The 19,252-nt window shown below is 35.9% G+C and overlaps 1 protein-coding gene across 7 annotated transcripts in view; it reads left to right on the forward strand.

Moving 5' to 3' along the window:
• Kiaa1109 (KIAA1109 ortholog) overlaps positions 1-19,252 on the forward strand; it is a 175,251-nt gene that overhangs the window by 87,183 nt on the left and 68,816 nt on the right. For all 7 annotated transcript variants that reach the window (XM_042692995.1, XM_042692996.1, XM_042692998.1 and 4 more), the window contains exons 36-46: positions 342-539; positions 1,424-1,635; positions 6,679-6,830; positions 7,405-7,555; positions 7,723-7,875; positions 8,526-8,766; positions 10,448-10,590; positions 13,820-14,039; positions 14,484-14,642; positions 16,058-16,233; positions 18,746-18,921. In XM_042692995.1, coding sequence (XP_042548929.1) covers positions 342-539; positions 1,424-1,635; positions 6,679-6,830; positions 7,405-7,555; positions 7,723-7,875; positions 8,526-8,766; positions 10,448-10,590; positions 13,820-14,039; positions 14,484-14,642; positions 16,058-16,233; positions 18,746-18,921 — 1,981 coding nt within the window. The remainder of the gene's footprint in view (positions 1-341; positions 540-1,423; positions 1,636-6,678; positions 6,831-7,404; positions 7,556-7,722; positions 7,876-8,525; positions 8,767-10,447; positions 10,591-13,819; positions 14,040-14,483; positions 14,643-16,057; positions 16,234-18,745; positions 18,922-19,252) is intronic.

The raw sequence follows: 19,252 nt of genomic DNA on the forward strand, positions 1-19,252 counted from the left end.
GTCCTTTTGTTCAAAATATTATTCATTATGAAAATTTCTCTTTTAGATAGCATTATTTTAAAAAATAATTGACTTGTAAAAAATAGTTGACTTGTTTCTGTTTTCTTTTTCTTTTTTTTTTTTTTGTTGGTCATGGGGTTTGAACTCTGGGCCTGGGTGCTGTCCCTCAGCTCTTCAGCTCAAGGCTAGCGCTCTACCACTTGAGCCACAGCGCCACTTCTTTTTCTTTTTGACAGAATACTAAGGTATCTTTTTTAAGCCCACCTCTGTGCCCAATTTTTTTTGTTTTTAGATATAAGTATCTGTCTTTAACAACATTCATCTTGTTTTCTTAATAACAGATATCGGGACCTGTGCCATCACTGCTATTCCTTTTGAGAAGTCCAAAGTTTTGTTTACTCTTGAAGAACTGGACGAATTTACTTTTGTAGATGAAACAGATCAGCAAGCTGTCCCTGATGTTACTAGAATAGGACCCAGCCAAGAAAAATGGGGGTGGATAATGTTTGAATGTGGACTTGAAAATTTGACTATAAAAGGCAAGCCTTTTCTTTCTCTCTTTCTCTCTTTCCTTCCTTCTCTCTTTCTCTCTTTCTTTCCTTCTTTCTTTCTTTCTTTCTTTCTTTCTTTCTTTCTTTCTTTCTTTCTTTCTTTCTTTCTTTCTTTCTTTCTTTCTTTCTTTCTTTCTTTCTCGCTTTCTCGCTTTCTCTCTCTTTCTTTCTTTTTTCTTGCTGAATGCTTCATAGGCTGGGGATAATTTAGCTCACATTAGTTAAATGTTTTGAACGATTATGACCCTCTGGAACCTGAATGAACACAATAAAGCAGAAACTGTGAAACCCGTAATTATTCACAAGAAGTAGCTACCTCTGCATAGGTACCTTAACTGCACAGTAGCACTTTCTCTCCACTGGATGATTCAAACGTAGGCCAAGTGCAAACATACCCAACCTCAATGCTCCAATAAAATGTACTGTGTGATTCAGAAAAAATGCTAAATCAGATATAGAGCCATATAGCTTTTAAAAGATTACATTTTTGATTGTTAGAACTTTACAATATTAGGATGTAAACATTGAAAATCTTTTATTCAGTGAAAAGTACTGAAATATTTACCTCTTACATATTATTGAATAACACACTAAAGGAGGAAGGTTGCATTGTGCACAGGACTTGTACGTTTAGTCCTAGACATAGGACGTGTAGGTTTAGTCCTAGACAATGTAATAACTATTGTAAAATTAGTTGTGTATGCCTACATTTATTTACCAGATAAATCAATTATATGTCACTTTTAATAGATAAGTACAAAGTCTTGGTGAGGAAGACATGATCTTTATGCAATTTTATGTAGATACTAAACAGTACAAAATTGAGATGCATATTCACTGATTTTAATTAATAAATGCTTTCATTTTCATAGGAGGAAGACAGTCTGGTGCTGTTTTGTATAACAGCTTTGGAATTATGGGTAAAACTAGTGTCACAGAAAGAGGTGGAGTGCTGACGTCCAATAATTCTTCTGATTCTCCCACTGGCAGTGGCTACAATACTGACGTTTCTGATGACAATCTTCCATGTGATCGGACAAGCCCCTCCTCAGACTTAAATGGAAATTCTGTATCAGATGAACAAGTTAGTGAATCTGTTATGATAATAATAATATTGATTTTGAAATTACATTTCCTGTTTTAGATTTATATCTGCTTAGGTGTGATAGCATGTTGGCGAATATACGATGACTAGAGTTTTTAAGTCCACTTAATGTTTGTTGAGACAGTGAATTGGTTAAATTTAAGAAAAATGAGCCTTGTATATTTTGATGAATTTTAGCAGAAGCCATTTTAATAATTTGCTTTATTATTCATGCCTCATATAAGTTTTAGATATTTTCATTAACATCTGCTTATGGTAGAGTTCTGAATGAGACCTTATATTCAGTTCATTATTTCTATTGTGATAGAATTCTATAGTGATAGGTATAGCAACAGCAACAACAAAATTCTATATTGTAGAAAAGTTGAGCCACTACTGGTGCCTTGGGTAAGCAAGTTATTCAGCTTCTAGTTATCTTCATATGTAACAGGAACATGCAATGCTGTACTTTACAGATCTGTGAAGACAGAAGGAGACAATACATGTGAAGGGCTTATTGCAGTACCTACCACACAATAAGAATTTAGTGAATGAAAACACATATATTTTAATTTGGTGTATAGCTTAAGAATTTAATGGGTTTTCTGTAGCTATGTGGAGCTGTTTGGAGATAGATTAACATTTTAATTACGGAAATAAAAACTTTAGTATTAATCACAAAACAAAAGAGTGGGTTCAATATTCTGTCCTTTTTGTTTACTAAACTAACTTGACAGGAACTTAGGGGATCTTGAAATTCTACTCTTCTTGCTGAAAGTCCTTCAATTCTCTTAACTGCTTTCTTCAGTTTCTCTGTCTTTTCTTGGTCTATTTCTTAATGGAATTTTCCCTCCTCTCCAGGTATTCCCTGGAAGTTATATTCTTCATTTTTTCTTGCTGCTTGTTTATTCCTTGACTTTGTGATTTAGTGACACATCTCTTTTTCATCCATGTCTTTGGCTCCATCCTTTCAATGGAGCTCTAGAATTGTATCCAGTAGCATTTTGTATATTTGCATTTAGATAATCCATAGGCAACACAAATGTAGTCAGTCTACAACCAAATTTATTATTTCTTTAAGTTCTGTATCTTATCCACTGTTTGGCTAATAGCCTCTTATCAGAGGGCTTTTTTGAATTAATTTATTGGTTATATTTTTGTGTTCCTAGGCAACACAAATGTTGTAGCATGCTAGGCAAGAGCTCTACCACTGAACTACCTCCTCAGGTCTACATTTTATATATATTATATATATAATATATATATATATAGAGAGAGAGAGAGTTCTTTTTTGGGGGGGGTTGGTCATGGGGCTTGAATTCTGGGCTTGGGCGCTATCCCTCAGCTCTTCAGCCCAAGGCAAGTGCTCTACTGCTGGAGCCACAGCACCACTCCCATTTTTCTAGTGGTTTTATTGGAGATAAGAGTCTCACAGACTTTCCTGTCTGGGCTGGCTTTGAACCGTGATCCTCAGATCTCAGCCTCCTGAGTAGCTAGGATTACAGGCATAAGCCACTGGCGCCCAGCTTCGCACGATCTTCTTTTGTTGCACAGTCTAGCCCCAAACTCTTGGGATCAAATGATTATCCTGCCCTAGTCCCCCCACCTCTAAGTAGTGCCTATAGTAGGACTATAGGTGCGCTGCACTATACCCAGCTTAAATTTTATTTTAAAGGAAGATAATATGGTATATTTACTTACTTTATGTTGTATAAATTGCTAATGGAATCTAAGACAACACTTCATCTTGAAATATTTAAATAATTCTTGTCAACTTTAGTAAAGGCTCCAAGTAGGATAAATAGTCCCTCATCAGTTCAGACCAGATTTTACTGCCACAACTAATAAATGAATAAAATTAAAAATTTTTTAAAGTACTTTAAAAATATATTGTTATTGGAAAGTGATATACAAAGGTATACGGTTATATAAATCAGGTAAAGAGTACATTGCTTTTTGAACAATGTTACCTCTTCCCTTATTGTCTCCTATTTTTCCCTTCTGTCACCACAAGTTGTATAGTTCATTTTCAGCACAGTGTCTAATGAGCATCATTAATGCATTTGTTCATTCTTTGTCTCACCATTTCTGTGACTTCTCTTTACCATCCCAAAGACAGATAAACAAGACAAAAGGAAATGAAAACAAAACATCAGCAAAGAAGAAAAAATTCTTGGTTGCATTTCCTGGAGTTCATTTCCATAAATATTATTTTATATGGTCAGATGCACATAGCTATTATGTTTATCTGATCCTTTCCTAAGAATATCCTCCTTTGGTCTCACTGAATGCTTATGTCCCAGTGTATTGCTTTGTCTTTTACCATCCAGTGTGTTTCCTTATAGATTTATATGCACATTTTAGTTATCACAAGTAAGGGAAAGCATGAAACCTATTTTTCTTTGGGTCTGATTTACTTGGCTTAGTATAATTTTTCCATTTCCTTACAAATGGAACAATATCATTTGTTCTTATGAATGAGTAGAATTCCATGTGTATATATACCACATTTCCATAAGTTCACTATGAGGCATCTGGGTTGGTTTTATATCTTGGCTGTGATAAACAATGCTGCAATGAACATGATTGTGCTCTTAGCTTTAGTGTGGCCTTGTTTGTGTTCTATTGGATAAATGACCAGGAGTAGAATTTCTGGGTCATAAGGAAGTTTTATGTGTAGTCTTTTGAGGAACCTCTACACTGCTTTCCAGAGTGGTTGAACAAGTTTACATTCTTATCAACAGTGTAGTAGAGTTCCCTTTTGGCCACATCAGAAGTAGCATTTGTTATTGTTAGTTAAACCCTCAAAGAAACAACAACACAATTATTAAATAGGCTAAAGACTTAAAGAGAGACTTCTCAGAAGAAGAAGTAAGAATGGCCTATAGATAAATGAAGAAGTGTTCAACATCTCTGGCCATAAAAGAAATATAAATCCAAAAAACATTGAGATTCTGCCTCACCCCAGTTAAAATGGCCATTATCAAGAAAACTAACAATAACAAAAGCACATTTTAATAAAAATTTCTTTTTGGAACTTTGTGGATTTTAGAATTGTAGGTAATAGATTGTACACTCATATTTCTTTTCTTTATTGTGAAAATACCACACAGAGGGGTTACAATTACATGGGCAAGGTAATGAGTGCATTTCTTATCAAGTATTGTTGCCTCCTGTAAAGTTCATTTTCATCTAACATCTTGTACATCTCGTTGTTGCAATGGGTCCACCTGTATCCCTATTTAAACAATTTGTTTTTTCCCTTCCCCTCCACAAATTATACCAACATCAAATACAGTGAAAACAGGGGTTATACCGTAGGAGAGGGACATACAAAGCAACAAAGAAATATCTTATAAATATGTTAGACACAATAGCAAGAAAGAAAAAACATTTGAGTCCTTAACTTGGAGTTCATTTGCTTAACATCTGACCATTTCTGCTTGTCTCAGAAATATACTAGTTATTGCAAATAAGGGAAACCGTAGGACCTATGTTTCTTTGGGCCTGGCTTACTTCACTTAATATAATTTTTTCCAAGTCTTTCCATTTCCTAACAAATGGGGCAATGTCATTCTTTCTGATGGAGGCATAGAATTCCATTGTGTATATATACCACATTTTCTTTTTTCTTTCTTTCTTTTTTTCTTTCTTTCTTTTTTTTTTTTGTCCAGTCGTGGGGCCTGAACTCTGGGCCTGGGCGCTGTCCCTCACTCTTTAGGTCAAGGCTAGCGTTCTACCACTTGAGCCACAGCGCCACTTCCGGCTTTTTTCTTTTTGCTTATGTGGTGCTGAGGAATCGAACCCAGGGCCTCATGCATGCAAGGCAAGCGCTCTACCACTGAGCCACCTTCCCAGCCCCTATATACCACATTTTCTTGATCCATTCATCTACTGAGGGGCATCTGGGTTGGTTCCATATCTTAGCTATCATAAGTAATGCTGCAAATAAACATAGTTGTGCTAGTAGCTTTAGTATGGTCTTGTTTGTGAGCGTTTGGGTAAATGCCGAAAAGTGGGATTGCTGGGTCATAGGGGAGCTCTATGTGGAGTCTTTTGAGGAACCTCCATCCTGCTTTCCAAAGTGATTGAACAAGTTTACACTCCCACCAACAATGCAGTAGTGTTCCCTTCTGTCCACATCCCTTCCAGCATCTGTTGTTCTTAGAGTTCTTGATTATAGCCATTCTAGCTAGGGTGAGGTGGTATCTCAATGTTGTTTTGATTTGCATTTCTTTTATGCCTAGGGAGGTTGAGCATTTCTGCATGTTTACACTCCTATTTCTTAACTTCACCTTTTATACTTACCTATGATACAGTAAGATTCTAAGCTGTTTTGTGGGTATGCTTCATTCTCTGGATTTCTCATAAAAAATAAAGATCTTTCCCTATCTCAACCAGTAAAACCTGAAAGTGAACAGAGACTATCTGGTCAGAGACTTTGTTTCTTAATAATCTCCTTATTACCTTCCTTTTCAGAAAGTGAATTACACATTTGAAAAGTATTATTCCTATCATTCATTATAGTAGCACTTAGATTAACTTTTTAATTATAAAATATTCATTACTTAAGCATGTAGTAGTATTGTTATGACACTTAATGGGAAGTTTAAAATACTCTGTTTAGATGGAAATCAGATTTGTAGTAGGACTTCAGTTCTGTCACTTGTTCTGCATGGCAAGTTATGAGACATCACAGACCTCTTTCTCTTACTTCCTTCATCTGTAAAAAGTAGCAGTCAGCTTCCGAAGTGTAACTGAAGTGATAAGTTGAAGCCCTTTAGTTTTACAGGTTTTGATTGTGTTTTGTAATGCACACTTATCCTTGGTAGTTAGACTATGCTCCTTGGAGATATGAGGGATCCACAGATACTTCAGAGATTCAGCAAAGTTAGATTCAATTCATTTAGATTAACCAAGTTGACAACAGTTTTATGTGAAATTGTTATCTGTAAAACCTGATTAATAAAGGTTTTATTTTTACTTAAATCACTAGTATATACCTCTATACATTAATAAGTTTCTGGCATTTATTTTATACAGGATGAAGGAGTTGAATCTGATGATTTGAAAAAAGACCTACCGCTAATGCCTCCACCTCCAGATTCATGTAGCATGAAGTTGACCATTAAGGAAATTTGGTTTAGTTTTGCAGCTCCCACCAATGTCAGATCTCCCACGCATGCATTTTCTAGGTAAAAAGTTTTAAAAGTATAGTACTGTTCATTGATATTTCTTCTTTATTTCAAATAGCATACAGTTCTTCATTTTTCAAATAGTCTTTCTAATTCTTAATTTTTTCCTATCTGTCCCACTTCATACTTTATGTAGACATTATTTCTTGTTTTATTTAATTCATTTTTTTTTCTGTTAGTACTTTAGTTTAACTTTTGCCTTTGTCACTGCCTCAGCTGTCTCGACTGATCAACTTCCTATCTCTTTTGTTTACTCTTTTTAACTATGATAATTTTTCTCCTTTCCTAAAAGCCATTTTTGGTATTCTATACTTGTTTTTAATTCATGAATAATCAAAGGAAAAGAAAGTAATCTTACCTGAATAAAACAGCCAGTAGGGCCAGTCATGGTGACACAGCCTGCATTCATAGTACTTGGGAGCCTGAAGCAAGAAGATGGCAAGTTTGAGACCCGCCTAAGCTACATAGGGAGACCTTGTCTCAAAAGAGTAACAGCAACAAGCCAGTGAGAACCATAGATGTGGGAGACTGGTTGAATTGCAAACATTGATTTGTCTTACAATTTCTTTTAAAGGCAGCTGAACCTGTTAAGCACTGCAACTCCAGCTGTTGGAGCTTGGCTTGTTCCCATTGACCAGCTCAAGTCATCCTTAAACAAGCTAGAAACTGAGGGAACGTTGAGAATTTGTGCTGTCATGGGATGCATAATGACAGAAGCATTAGAGGTATATCTTTCAATTGTATAAGAAATCACACATACTTTTATTATTGAAAGTGTTTCCTTGTTGGTAATAATTATTGGAGAATATCAAACCAGCAAGTTCTTAATTACTAGCCATGTAGGATCATTTATATATGTCATTCTCAATCTGTTGTTGTTGCTTGGTTTCAGAACAAAAGTGTACATTTCCCCCTCAGAAGTAAATACAATAGACTTACAAAAGTTGCCCGCTTTCTCCAAGAAAATCCTTCCTGTTTACTTTGTAATATACTGCACCACTACTTGCACCAGGCAAATTACTCCATCATTGAGGATGCTACAATGGTAAGTTACTAAAGCTGTAGAAGGCAACTGTGCCTGTTGTGTCTCCAGTGGCTCATACTTGTAATTCTAGCTACTTAAAAGGCTGAGATCTGAGGATTGTAGCTTGAACCCAGTCTGAGTAGAAAAGTCCATGAGACTCTTGTCTCCAATTAACTACCAAAAAAGCCAGAAATAGAGCTATGTTAGAGAGCTCGTCTTGGGCAGAAAATCTCAGAGCCAGTGCCCAGGCACTGAGTTCAAACTCCAGGACTGTCCTCTTGCAGGAACACTGACCTCAGGTTCTAGATGTGTGGGGAGAGTCCAAAGGATAAATGTGATGAGAAATGTAGGCCGGTAGAGAACAGTGATTTAGGAGTTGCCAGAGTAACAATGTTCTTTGAAGCTGTGGATACAGGTGAGATTTCTCAGTGTGGTAAGTTGAGTGAAAAACTGGTAAAGGATGAATCCCTTTCTTCGAAGGAAGAAAGGGAGATTGGCTAGAGGAACATGGAGTTCCCAGGAGCAAACTGTGAGCAAACTATGTGATCTCTAAGTTTTACTTTCTTTATCTCTACAAGGAGAGTTAGGGATTTAAGTAAATAAATGTATACAGACCTTTCAGAGGAGACTGATTCCCATAATTTACTTACAACTTCCCATTGGTGTTACAGAGTGATGGGCTTCCTGCTCTGGTAACTTTAAAGAAAGGCCTGGTTGCACTGGCCCGACAGTGGATGAAGTTCATTGTGGTGACACCAGCCTTTAAAGGAGTCAGCTTGCACAGACCAGCTCAGCCTCTGAAACCTCCAGCAACTGTGGACCATGAACGTGAAGATGGCCTTGGTCTAGATAATGGGGGTGGGCTTCAGAGTGATACCAGTGCTGATGGGGCAGAGTTTGAATTTGATGCAGGTAATTTTAGCATAAGGTTCTCAAAGTATGCGTGCTTCAGCATTATTTACTACTATTTATGCTTTGCTCAGATAACATCTGTCTTCCCTTAATAAGGCTGTATATTAATAATCTATCTCGTTAAATGACAACAAAAAATTACTAATACAAGAAAATCCTCCAGCTAGAGATTATATTTGGTAAGATGGTAATTGTGTTAACTTCAATAGTTTGTGTCCCAAAGTTGAAAGTGTCATTGCTCAATTATCCAGATAGAGTTTTTGTTAATCCAAATAAATGGTAAAACCCAAATATATTGGCATCTTTATGTAGATTTCATGAGTTTGATTTTGTGATATACAATAGACTTCTCATTTTAGTTGTTTTTATTTTATTTGGTATTTCAAAATATAAAAAAGATCAAGATATTAACACAAGTTAGAATGACATCACCAATACCAGAACCGTTCAGAGTGTACAGCAGTCATTCCTTCCCTGCTCAATATAGTAGTGTGATGGAGAGAAAACTGGATGCCATGGGCGTGGTTAATAAATATTATCTCTTTCCAAAATCTCTCGCTATCCATACTGTCAAAAGACATCTTTATATAACACAATTTTTGTTGTTGACGTTGGTCTTGGGGCTTGAACTCTGGGCTTGGGTGCTGTTCCTGAGCTCTTCAGCTCAAGGCTAGTGCTCAACTACTTGAGCCACAGCACCAATTCTGGTTTTCTATTGGTTTATTGGAGATAAGAGTCTCACAGACTTTCTTGCCCAGGCTGGCTTTGAACCGCAGTTCTCAGATCTCAGCCTCCTGAATAGCTAGGATTACAGGTGTGAGCCAGTGCCTGGATAACAGAAATGTTTTGAATGAAACGCTTCCATATCCTTTTAAAAATAGTATTTGTTTATGTATTTGTTATTAAATAAGCCTTTATTTTATTACCTAGTATTTGAGTAAATTTGGGGCTCTGTTCTGAGTCTGTAGTTTTGTTATTAAGATGGTTTTGCCTGAACAAAGTATATATGTATGCTTGAAATGTGCATATTGACTTTCAAACATACATATTAAGTTTAGTTCTTTGCAAAGTTAATTTTTATTATGGATGTATGGCAAGAAAAGTTTTGTCTTAAAATACTAAGAAAAAATACTGTCAGTACTATGGGAAATAATAGTAGTCCTAAATTAGGGCTTTCAAAATGTTGATATACTTTATCCAGCTCAGTTTTTTTTATAACTTTAAAAAATATATTTTAAGGATTAGGCTAGATTTTGTTCTTTCTTTTCTAAAATTTCAAGTATACGTGAATGTTGAAAGAACAGTACAGCAAATATCCCCTTAATCCCCATATATGACTGTGTTAGTCTTCGGCATTGTGAACATTCTTGCATGCAAAGCGCTCTACCACTGAGCTCCCTTCCCAGCCCTTGTAAACATTCTTGAAATTGATTTAATTTAATTTTTGATCTCTATCTTTTGCATTATCTGTGAAAATTTTAATAGAAACTGTTCCTTTATGGGGACAGAGTAAGAGGTTAAGACTGGGAAATAAAAGGAAAATAAAAGTAGATATTATAGCAACCTTTATAGTTTGTCACATTATGAAAATTGATTATATTATTCAACCCAGAATATTGGGGCTAAGTTTCAAGAGAACTTGTGATAATACATGTTACCTTTTTCTTTTGAACACTTTCAGCCACTGTCAGTGAACACACAATGTTACTGGAAGGAATAGCCAACCGGCCGCCACCTGGTAGTTCTGGGCCAGTTACTGGAGCCGAAATCATGAGGAAGCTTTCTAAAACGCATACCCACAGTGACTCTGCATTAAAGATAAAGGTATATTAAACTGCTGGTTTTACTTAAAGATAATTTTGACTTACAGTGAAGACCTAAAATGTTGATGCTTCAGATATGTGTTAGGTGTCTACCATATGTACTCAAGTAGTTTCTTAGGTTGAAATCAACTGGATAAGTGACTTGTAATGTTTGTATTTGTTTTTTAATTAAAAAATTATTGTAAAGATTATGCACAGAGGGATTACAGTTTCATAAGTCAGGTATTGAGTACATTTCCTTTTGAACAGTGTCACTCCCTCCCTCATTTTCTCACAGATTTTCCCCTCCTAACCCTTTTTTCCCGTACGTTGTATAGTACATTTCCAACATAGTGTCTAGTGAACATCGCTGCTGAATTTGTTCACCTTTTCTGTGCTACCTTCTGCTCCCCAAATCAGATAAACTTATATACAAGACATATAAGAATATCCTCCTTTGTTCTCACTGTGTGACTGTTTAGAGTGTAATGTCTATATTGCTTTAAAAACTATATTATCAGGAATTAGAATTGAACAATAAGTATTTTAACTATCAAGTCTTAGTTCTTTCTTTTTATTTTACTATTTTATATAATAAAATCCAATACTGAAATGTTCGTAACCTAATAATTGTCTGTTTTAGTGAGAAGCCTTTTGGGCAGTGCATGATCAGGTTGGGTTTAGGTTAAAGAAGAACAACTACTTAAAGATAAAAAACATTTTTTAAGAAAACTATTGGATTAATTAAGAACTTTTGGAAACAAAAAGATATGATTAAGTGGATTCTGAATTTCTGTGGACTAGATTTTACTTCTGTTTTTAAGTACCTTTACTGAAAAATAATTTCTTCACTGAAGCACACTCAATATTAAAAATAAATAATTCACGATTCACTTTAAATTACATATTAAAATTTTAATTGCATATTAAAATGAATCGTGAATTATTTATTTATTTTTAATTAAAAAATATTTTTGTTGGCCATGCGACTTGAACTCTGGCCTGGGCATTGTTCCTCAGCTCTTCAGCTCAAGGCTAGGGCTCTACCACTTGAGCCACAGCACCACTTCCAGCTTTTTCTGTCCGTGTGGTGCTGAGGAATTGAACCCAGGCCCTGATGCATGCAAGGCAAGCACTCTACCACTGAGCCACCTTCCCAGCCCTTTGTCATGTATGTTTATTTATTTCCATCTCTTAAAATTTCTAGTAACATTCTGTTTCTTATCATTATAGAATATCTTTGGGCAGATATTTCAAGTAACATAAATCTAATGAATAAATAACACAAAAGGCAAAAAAAAATTGTGGTCAGATCCCCTCTCCCCACTCCGGAAGAGAGTCATACTACCACTTGGTGCTTTGAACTGCTTTGTGTCAGTTTCGTTCTCTGTAGGATAGTGATATTCACAGTAACTTCTGCTGGGGGACTGTTGGGAGAAGTAAACAGAATTAGGACATCTAAAAAATGCCTAGTGCATTCTGTCATTTAATACATTTTGTGGAGTTCTGTTTTTTTTTTCTTTTCTAGATTCCTTTTCTGAGCACTGAAGACAGTAATCAATAGTTTTCATTTCTTTGAGAATTGTATTCAGAATCCAAGCTAGGTGTGGTAGTTAACATCTGTAATCACAGCTCCAGAGGATTGCAGTGTGAGGCCGGCCCAGGGCCTTCCCCTCCAAAAAATGTTAGCAAGACTCTATCTTAATCCCATCTACAAAGGAGGTAGAGTTTGGAGGATTGTGGTCCAAACCTGGCTTGTGCAAGAATGTGTGTGACCCTAAATGAAAAATAGCTAAAGCAAAAAGGGTAAGAGTATGGCTCAAGGGCTAGTGTGAGGCTTAGAGCTCAAATGCTATTACTACCAAAATAATAATGGTGGTGATGATCTAACAGCAAATAAAATAAGTTTAGAATTTTGGCCATATTAAAGTTTAAGTTTTCTACATAGAAAAAGTTGTAACCCTAATAGATACAAGGGGGAATAACATTGTTATAATCACTGAGAAAGTCCAGAAACAAAAAATATTAAGCAGTTCACAGAAAAAAAGTACGTATATAAAAATGTATTCTTTTCAAAGACATAATGCTGTGTGTAGCTCTGATCATATAAAATAACTATCTTCTTTTTAAAAAAATAACTATCTTCTTATAGTGTATTTATCTTTTTATAATCTTTTATAGTGTATTTTAAATGGATAGGCAGTTGTAACCTTAGATGTAACAGCAGATAGAGACTGCAAAATCTATCTTCTTTATTTTTTATTAAAATTCCTAGAATTTTTTTGTTTTAGTGATCTCTAGAGAATCAGATTTTAGCAGGTTTTTAAAAATTAAGTTACTAGAAGGTCTAGTAGACTTTCGGAGAGATTTAGGCATATATGTTAAAAGAATCTGACTTTCCACTTACTTGGTTATATAAATCATTTTTCTTTTATGAGGTAAGAGTAATCTTGTTAGAGATTAAATCAAATTTTATGAAACTTCACAGTAAGTATATAGCCATTCTCACCATTCTTCTCCATTCTGTACAAACTTAGCTCTGTTTGCTTTCCACCAGTTTTTGTTCTCAACAGTCCCTGGTTTCCTTCCAGGTAGATGTTTATTTTCACCTTCACTAAAAAATTCAGGGAAGGCTGCTTAAGGCAAAAAAAACTTTTTCTAGTTTCTATGAGGACATAGACTGTAGTTTTGGTAGTATGTTACAGGTTACTTTCAGTACATAAGGACTGTTTTTCAGTGTGCAAAGTTACCCGGCTGAGGGAAAATTTTATATAAAGGATATTGTGTCTGGGTATTAGTTTTCTGGTTCAGTAAATAACCAACAATTTGCTTTTTTTTTTTTTTTAATCACCTGGGCTGTTTTTTAAATATTCAGCCTATGACTTTCTGAAGTTCTGATATTCTATCTACTGCTCCTTAGGTTATTTACTAGTAGTTTATTTCCTACAGTCTGTTGACATCTGTTGTACCTGTATGTTTGCCAAAGAGTCCTTTTCAGATTTAGGAGGGAAATAATTATATTGTTCAAATAAAGGATCATACGTCAATATAATACTGATAATAAAAGTAGGCCTTTGTATTGTACTGTAGAACTACAAAACATGCTTGCGTACACTTGAGACATACCACAGTTTTAGTGGGTAGAATCGTTTCTGGTATCCATGTAAAGAGTAAAAGCGACAGTTCTGATAATTTTAAGTGGCTCAGCAATATGTAGAGAAGCATGAACCCATGAACTGTTCCTTCTATAGGGCATCCACCCCTATCACTCTCTGAGCTACACCAGTGGAGACACTGCTACAGATTCTCCAGTCCATGTTGGACGTTCTGGGATGCCAGTAAAGGAGAGTCCAAGGAAGGAGAGCCTGCTCAGCTACCTGACTGGAAGCTTCCCAAGCCTACACAACCTTCTGGAAGGAACTCCTCAGAGAAGTAGTGCAGCTGTAAAAAGTAGCTCCCTAACAAGGACAGGTACATCCCCCAGTTCTGATAACTATGAACTTAATCTTTATGGGGGAATTAAAAACAGACAGGATGAAGATGTGTAAGTTTTAGTGATGTAACTAATATTTTATATTGTACTTTATTTTTCAAAAAATATTATACAAGACAGTCATTCTATTTATAACCTTTGGTATCTTTATTTTCATTTTGAAATTGTACTACTGGCCTGATGTTAACCTGGACATTTGTTGAGGTCTATGGTTAGATCAACTAACATAGAATCACTACCCTGTTATGATTTTTAAAAATTATCTATTAATGAATTAGTTTCCAAATACCAACATCAGGCTGTGAACATTTGTCCTCCACAAAAGAGGACATTTTAACTTAGCCTTTGAAAATAATTATATAAATCTCATTTTCTGTTCCTTAGTACATAAATAATTCTATACTCAGTGAACTTCTTTTCAGGAAATACAGTGGCCACTGATATGCTTTCTGAGCATCCTTTGCTATCTGAGCCATCATCTGTGAGTTTCTATAATTGGATGTCAAATGCTGTGGGTAATCGAGGAAGTGTGGTACAAGAATCTCCTGTTACAAAATCGGGCCACAATAGTCTTCCAACAGGTATTAAGTTATCTTACTTAGTTTAGCCGCCTATTGCAGCACATGTATTTATTCTAAAAAACTGTTTTGGAAGCTAATTCCAAAGAGTAAAGCATTTAATACTATTTTGGTTGAAATTGGCCTATTTATAAATGTCTTAGTTAGTACTGCTGTTGAGAGGGTAGCAAGCAGTCATTCAAGTGTTCTTGTGGAAAGAGATGGGCTAAATATAATTTGAGGGGTTTGCAACTAATATTTAATATGGCTGATTTAGTTTTTACACACTAAAAAGGTGACAAATGACAATATGGAAAATCTAATTATAACACTATGTACTTACAGCATAGAAAGTATTTTTAGTTTACTAAAACTCTTAGGAGACATAATAACTGTTATTCCTATACTCCTTATAGTTACTTAACAAATCTTTAAGTCTAAAGAAGTACCAAGAGGAATAAAATAAAATTCTTTTTCTCAAGGAGAGGGAGACAAGTAAGATCTATTTATTTTTGAAGAATATGTGACTGAAGAAATAAGACGGCAGAAATTCATCAAAGAACTGGTGGCTATTTGCAGAAAAATAAGTGGACCTACTTTTCCCTTTCTATTTTTTAATTTTCCAAGTTTATGAAGTACATATTGTTTCTTATAATGTAAACTTTTCCTTTATACTAAAAAGAATATCAAAGTGGTCTTTGATTCTAATTACGCTAAACAGCTGAAATTAATTCTTGTCACAGTACTTGAATCACAAATGCTTTTCAGACAGAAAATATAAAAAATGGTTTCTGGGTAACTACTTACCCAGCCCTGTTGCTGGTGTGGACCACCTTCAATCCAGAAATGCATGCTGGTTTTGGTATGACCCTTGGCTGAAGAAGATAGGAAGATGACACTTTCTGGTAGTAATTTCATTACTGACAGACAGAACATAAATTTCAAGAGGACCAAAATGTAATGTTTCCCCTATTGTTGGTCCTTTACATGGGGATTTAAATACAAACGGGAGTTCAAGCAAAAGTAGTAGTTCCAGCCTAGCTTTCTTCTGACCCAGAAAGCATGTGTATGATATGAGATGTGTATGGCCTTCACCATGCTGCACTGCCTTCTGTAGCTCTGTTACTGCCTACACTTTGCTTCATCAGTGTGATGCCAATGTGACAGAAAATGCTTTCACAGACCTTCCAACCACAAATTGTACCTTTTGCACTGACTGGCTCTTGATATATGTAAAAGATGACTTGATGTTTTCTGGGGGTATAATTTCATTTTTCACTAGTAAGTTCTGCAAAATAACCTTGAAATACTAATTTTTCTTTTTACTTTAAATGGCCTGGCAGTGAATGGCACTACAATATAGGCTTCAGAAGTTTATTGTGTATGTTGTTCCTGTTTATAGTAAGTTACATTTTATTCTTGAAAATGTACTCTGATAGGTGTTGCACCCAATCTGCCTACAATACCCTCAGCCTCTGATTTCAACACTGTCCTGTCGAGTGACCAGAACACTTTGGACGGGACACACTCTCAGCATAGCACGAGTCAGGATGATGTGGCAGGAGTAGAAGAGGCGAACCAAGGCTTTCCTGCTGTTCAGCTTGCTGATGCACAGGTAGGCTAGCCCAAATACGACTCCTTCAGCAGTACTTAGCACCTGGAGCCATCAGGTAACTGCAGATGTTTACTCTGTATCTGCCTGCTAAGAACCTTCATGTGCATAACAGGAATAGCCTCTTATGTTTATTGCAGCACTCTTCAACTCTTCACAATAACCAGTTAGTAGAAATAGTCTCACTTTCCATCAATAAAGACAGTGTGGTATATGTATGTATGTATGCATATATATATATATGATATACATCACATTGATATGTATCATACATATATACATACATATGTATATAAACCATATGTGATATATATATATATATATATATATATATATATATTCAGCCATAAAATGAGTGGGATTCTATCATTTGTGACAATATGGTTGGATTCTATCATTTGTGACAATATGGCTGGTACTGGAGATTATTATGTTAAGTAAACTAATATAGACACTGAAAAACAATACTTAAATGATTTCACTCATATGCAGAATACAGAAATCTTAATCACCTAAAAATTGAGAGCAGATGAAGTTACTCGAGATGGAGGATAGTGGGAAGAGAGGATGGAGAAAGACTGATTAGTACTAAATTATGCTTCGATAGAAGAAGGAAGTTTTGATGTTGTAGTGCACAATGGGAGGACAACAGTTAATGATAATGCACTGTATATAAAAAATAAAACTAAATGAACAGAGTTTGAATGTTTTCACCATAAAGAAATGGCAGCTTTTGGGGAGGATAGATATATTTACCCTACCTTTTACATTTGTCTATATAAATATTAGAATACCACATGATACTCCATAAATCTGCTTTTTTACTTTTTGAACTTTTCTTTGGTGGTACTAGGGTTTCAACGCAGATCCTCATACTTGCTAGTCAGGAGCTATATCACTGGAGCCACTCTTATCAGCCCCTTTTTGTGTTTATTACTTTTGGATAAGGTCTTTCTTACTTTATGGCTGGACAGGCCTGGACTGCTTTCCTCCTGTTTATGCTTTTCTATGTTGCTGAGATGTTGAGTGCATGGGACTCTTACCTTGTAGTTAGGATGACAGATATATGCCACTGTACCCAGGCATTGATCAAGATGGAGTCTCACAAGTATTTATTTTGGCCTGGGCTGGCCTCAAACTGGCCTCAGTTACTGCCTCTGAAGCAATTAGAGTTACAGGCTTTAGCCAACTGTGCCTGGCTGATATGTATAATTTTTATGTATAAGTCAAAAAATGAAAAACTATGTAAACTAGCTTAGAAATATATAAAAGTTGGAGTGAATGAGAAGATTGCTGACTTCAGGCCCCTGGCAAGAATGACACATAGTATTAAGGATCTATCTAGTTAAGGATTTAGGTCAATATTAAAGTTAGTTATAGGAGTAGAAAAGGAATGATCCTTTATAGATATACAAGAAAAGAATGGTGAAGAGTTGTAGTGTATAGTCTAGGAAGTGGCTGCAATGGAGTTTATGTCCAGGTTGTAAGGACAAGGATGTCCTATAACTTAGGAACTAAAATGTTGGTCTTGTCATCTCATAGGTAGCAAAGTTACTGGAATGGAAAAGAAAAAGGAGAAAAGCAGTTCAGAAGTCCTAATATATATGGAGGGTTAGCCAGAGGGCATAAACAAACAAGGGGAACAAAATTAGGAAAGATGTAAGATTTTTTAAACTTAGAAGAAATTTTCCATTGGGATGAAAGAACAAACCTAAGAAAGAGTGTGAAAGGAGTGTGCCATCTGAGTATGAAAGAGCCTCCTAATCGAGAATAAAAGGAGATTTCTCCCTAGACTTCTAGACTAGAGGAAAATTGTTGGAATTTATATTCTAGGCCTCTATTGCCACCAAAGGGGCATGTCTTTGCACATGATAGGTAGGTAGATAGGTAGATAGGTAGGTAGGTAGGTAGGTAGGTAGGTAGGCAGGCAGGCAGGCAGGCAGGCAGGCAGGCAGGCAGGCAGGCAGGCAGGAAGGGAGGCAGGCGGGCGGGTGGGCTGGCGGGCAGACAGACACAGACAGACAGACCAGAGAGATAAAGGGACCTAGAACAAGTGAAAGTGTGTACTTGGATCTCACTGTATAGATGATTCTTGTCCATTTGGATAGGTCATTTTAAGCTTCAGGAAAAGCTCACTAAGGAAGAATGGATAGTAGAAGAGTTAGGAGGAAAAGCACTGGGTAGCACTCAGGTTTGGGCTGGGGAACATGAAAGGGAAAGAATGAATGGTAACAATGAGTGCTTCAGACCTGAACACTTGGTGTGTTCTGTGAACTTGAGTTACAGATAAACTATATTTAGAAGCTAATATATCAGATTTTTTTTTAAAAAAAAAGGATGTAAAGAGTATATCTGTCTCTATCTCCCTATGCCTTTTTTAAAAGTAAGAGGTTGTATAAGTTAAACTTTCATACGCTTAGGCAGGATAAAGAATTATATTTCTTCACACTAGTAGTAACTAGTAGTACTGTGGTCAGATAGAGTGCATGGTCCTATGGATGTTAATGTCTTCCAGGTTGTTTTTAAGCCCCTCCTGAGCCATACAGGAATCCAGTCACAGGACTCGATGCCACTTTGCTATCGGATGTACTTCGGAGAGCACCTTTCATTCTCAGGAACTTTGGACTGTCTCCGAGCAGACATTGTAGACTCAGACACGGCTAAAGAGAGAAAAGGAAAAAGAGCAAGAAGGTGTCATTTGCATTTTTATATTAAAATGTTAGCATGAATTGCAGTAACTTTTAAAAACTTTTCTGTCTTCTCATTCTAATGAGAAACCAACTGTAAATATCTTAATGAGTAGATAATTTGAGTAAATTAGTATTGAATTTTCTTAAGAATATCTGGTTATTAATATGATGGAGAAGCCTACTTTTGAGTATGTGTGGGTGCACATGTGCATGCATGTGTGTGTGCATGTGCTTGCTTGTACAAGATTGCCAGTTCTGGGGCTTGAATTCAGGGCCTGTATGCTATCCCTGTGAGGTTTTTTTGCTCGAGGCTAACACTCTACCACTGAAGC

Source organism: Dipodomys spectabilis, unplaced genomic scaffold, assembly GCF_019054845.1.
Source record: "Dipodomys spectabilis isolate Male_0828 unplaced genomic scaffold, ASM1905484v1 ptg000162l, whole genome shotgun sequence".
In the NCBI taxonomy this organism is placed as follows: Eukaryota; Metazoa; Chordata; class Mammalia; order Rodentia; family Heteromyidae; genus Dipodomys; species Dipodomys spectabilis.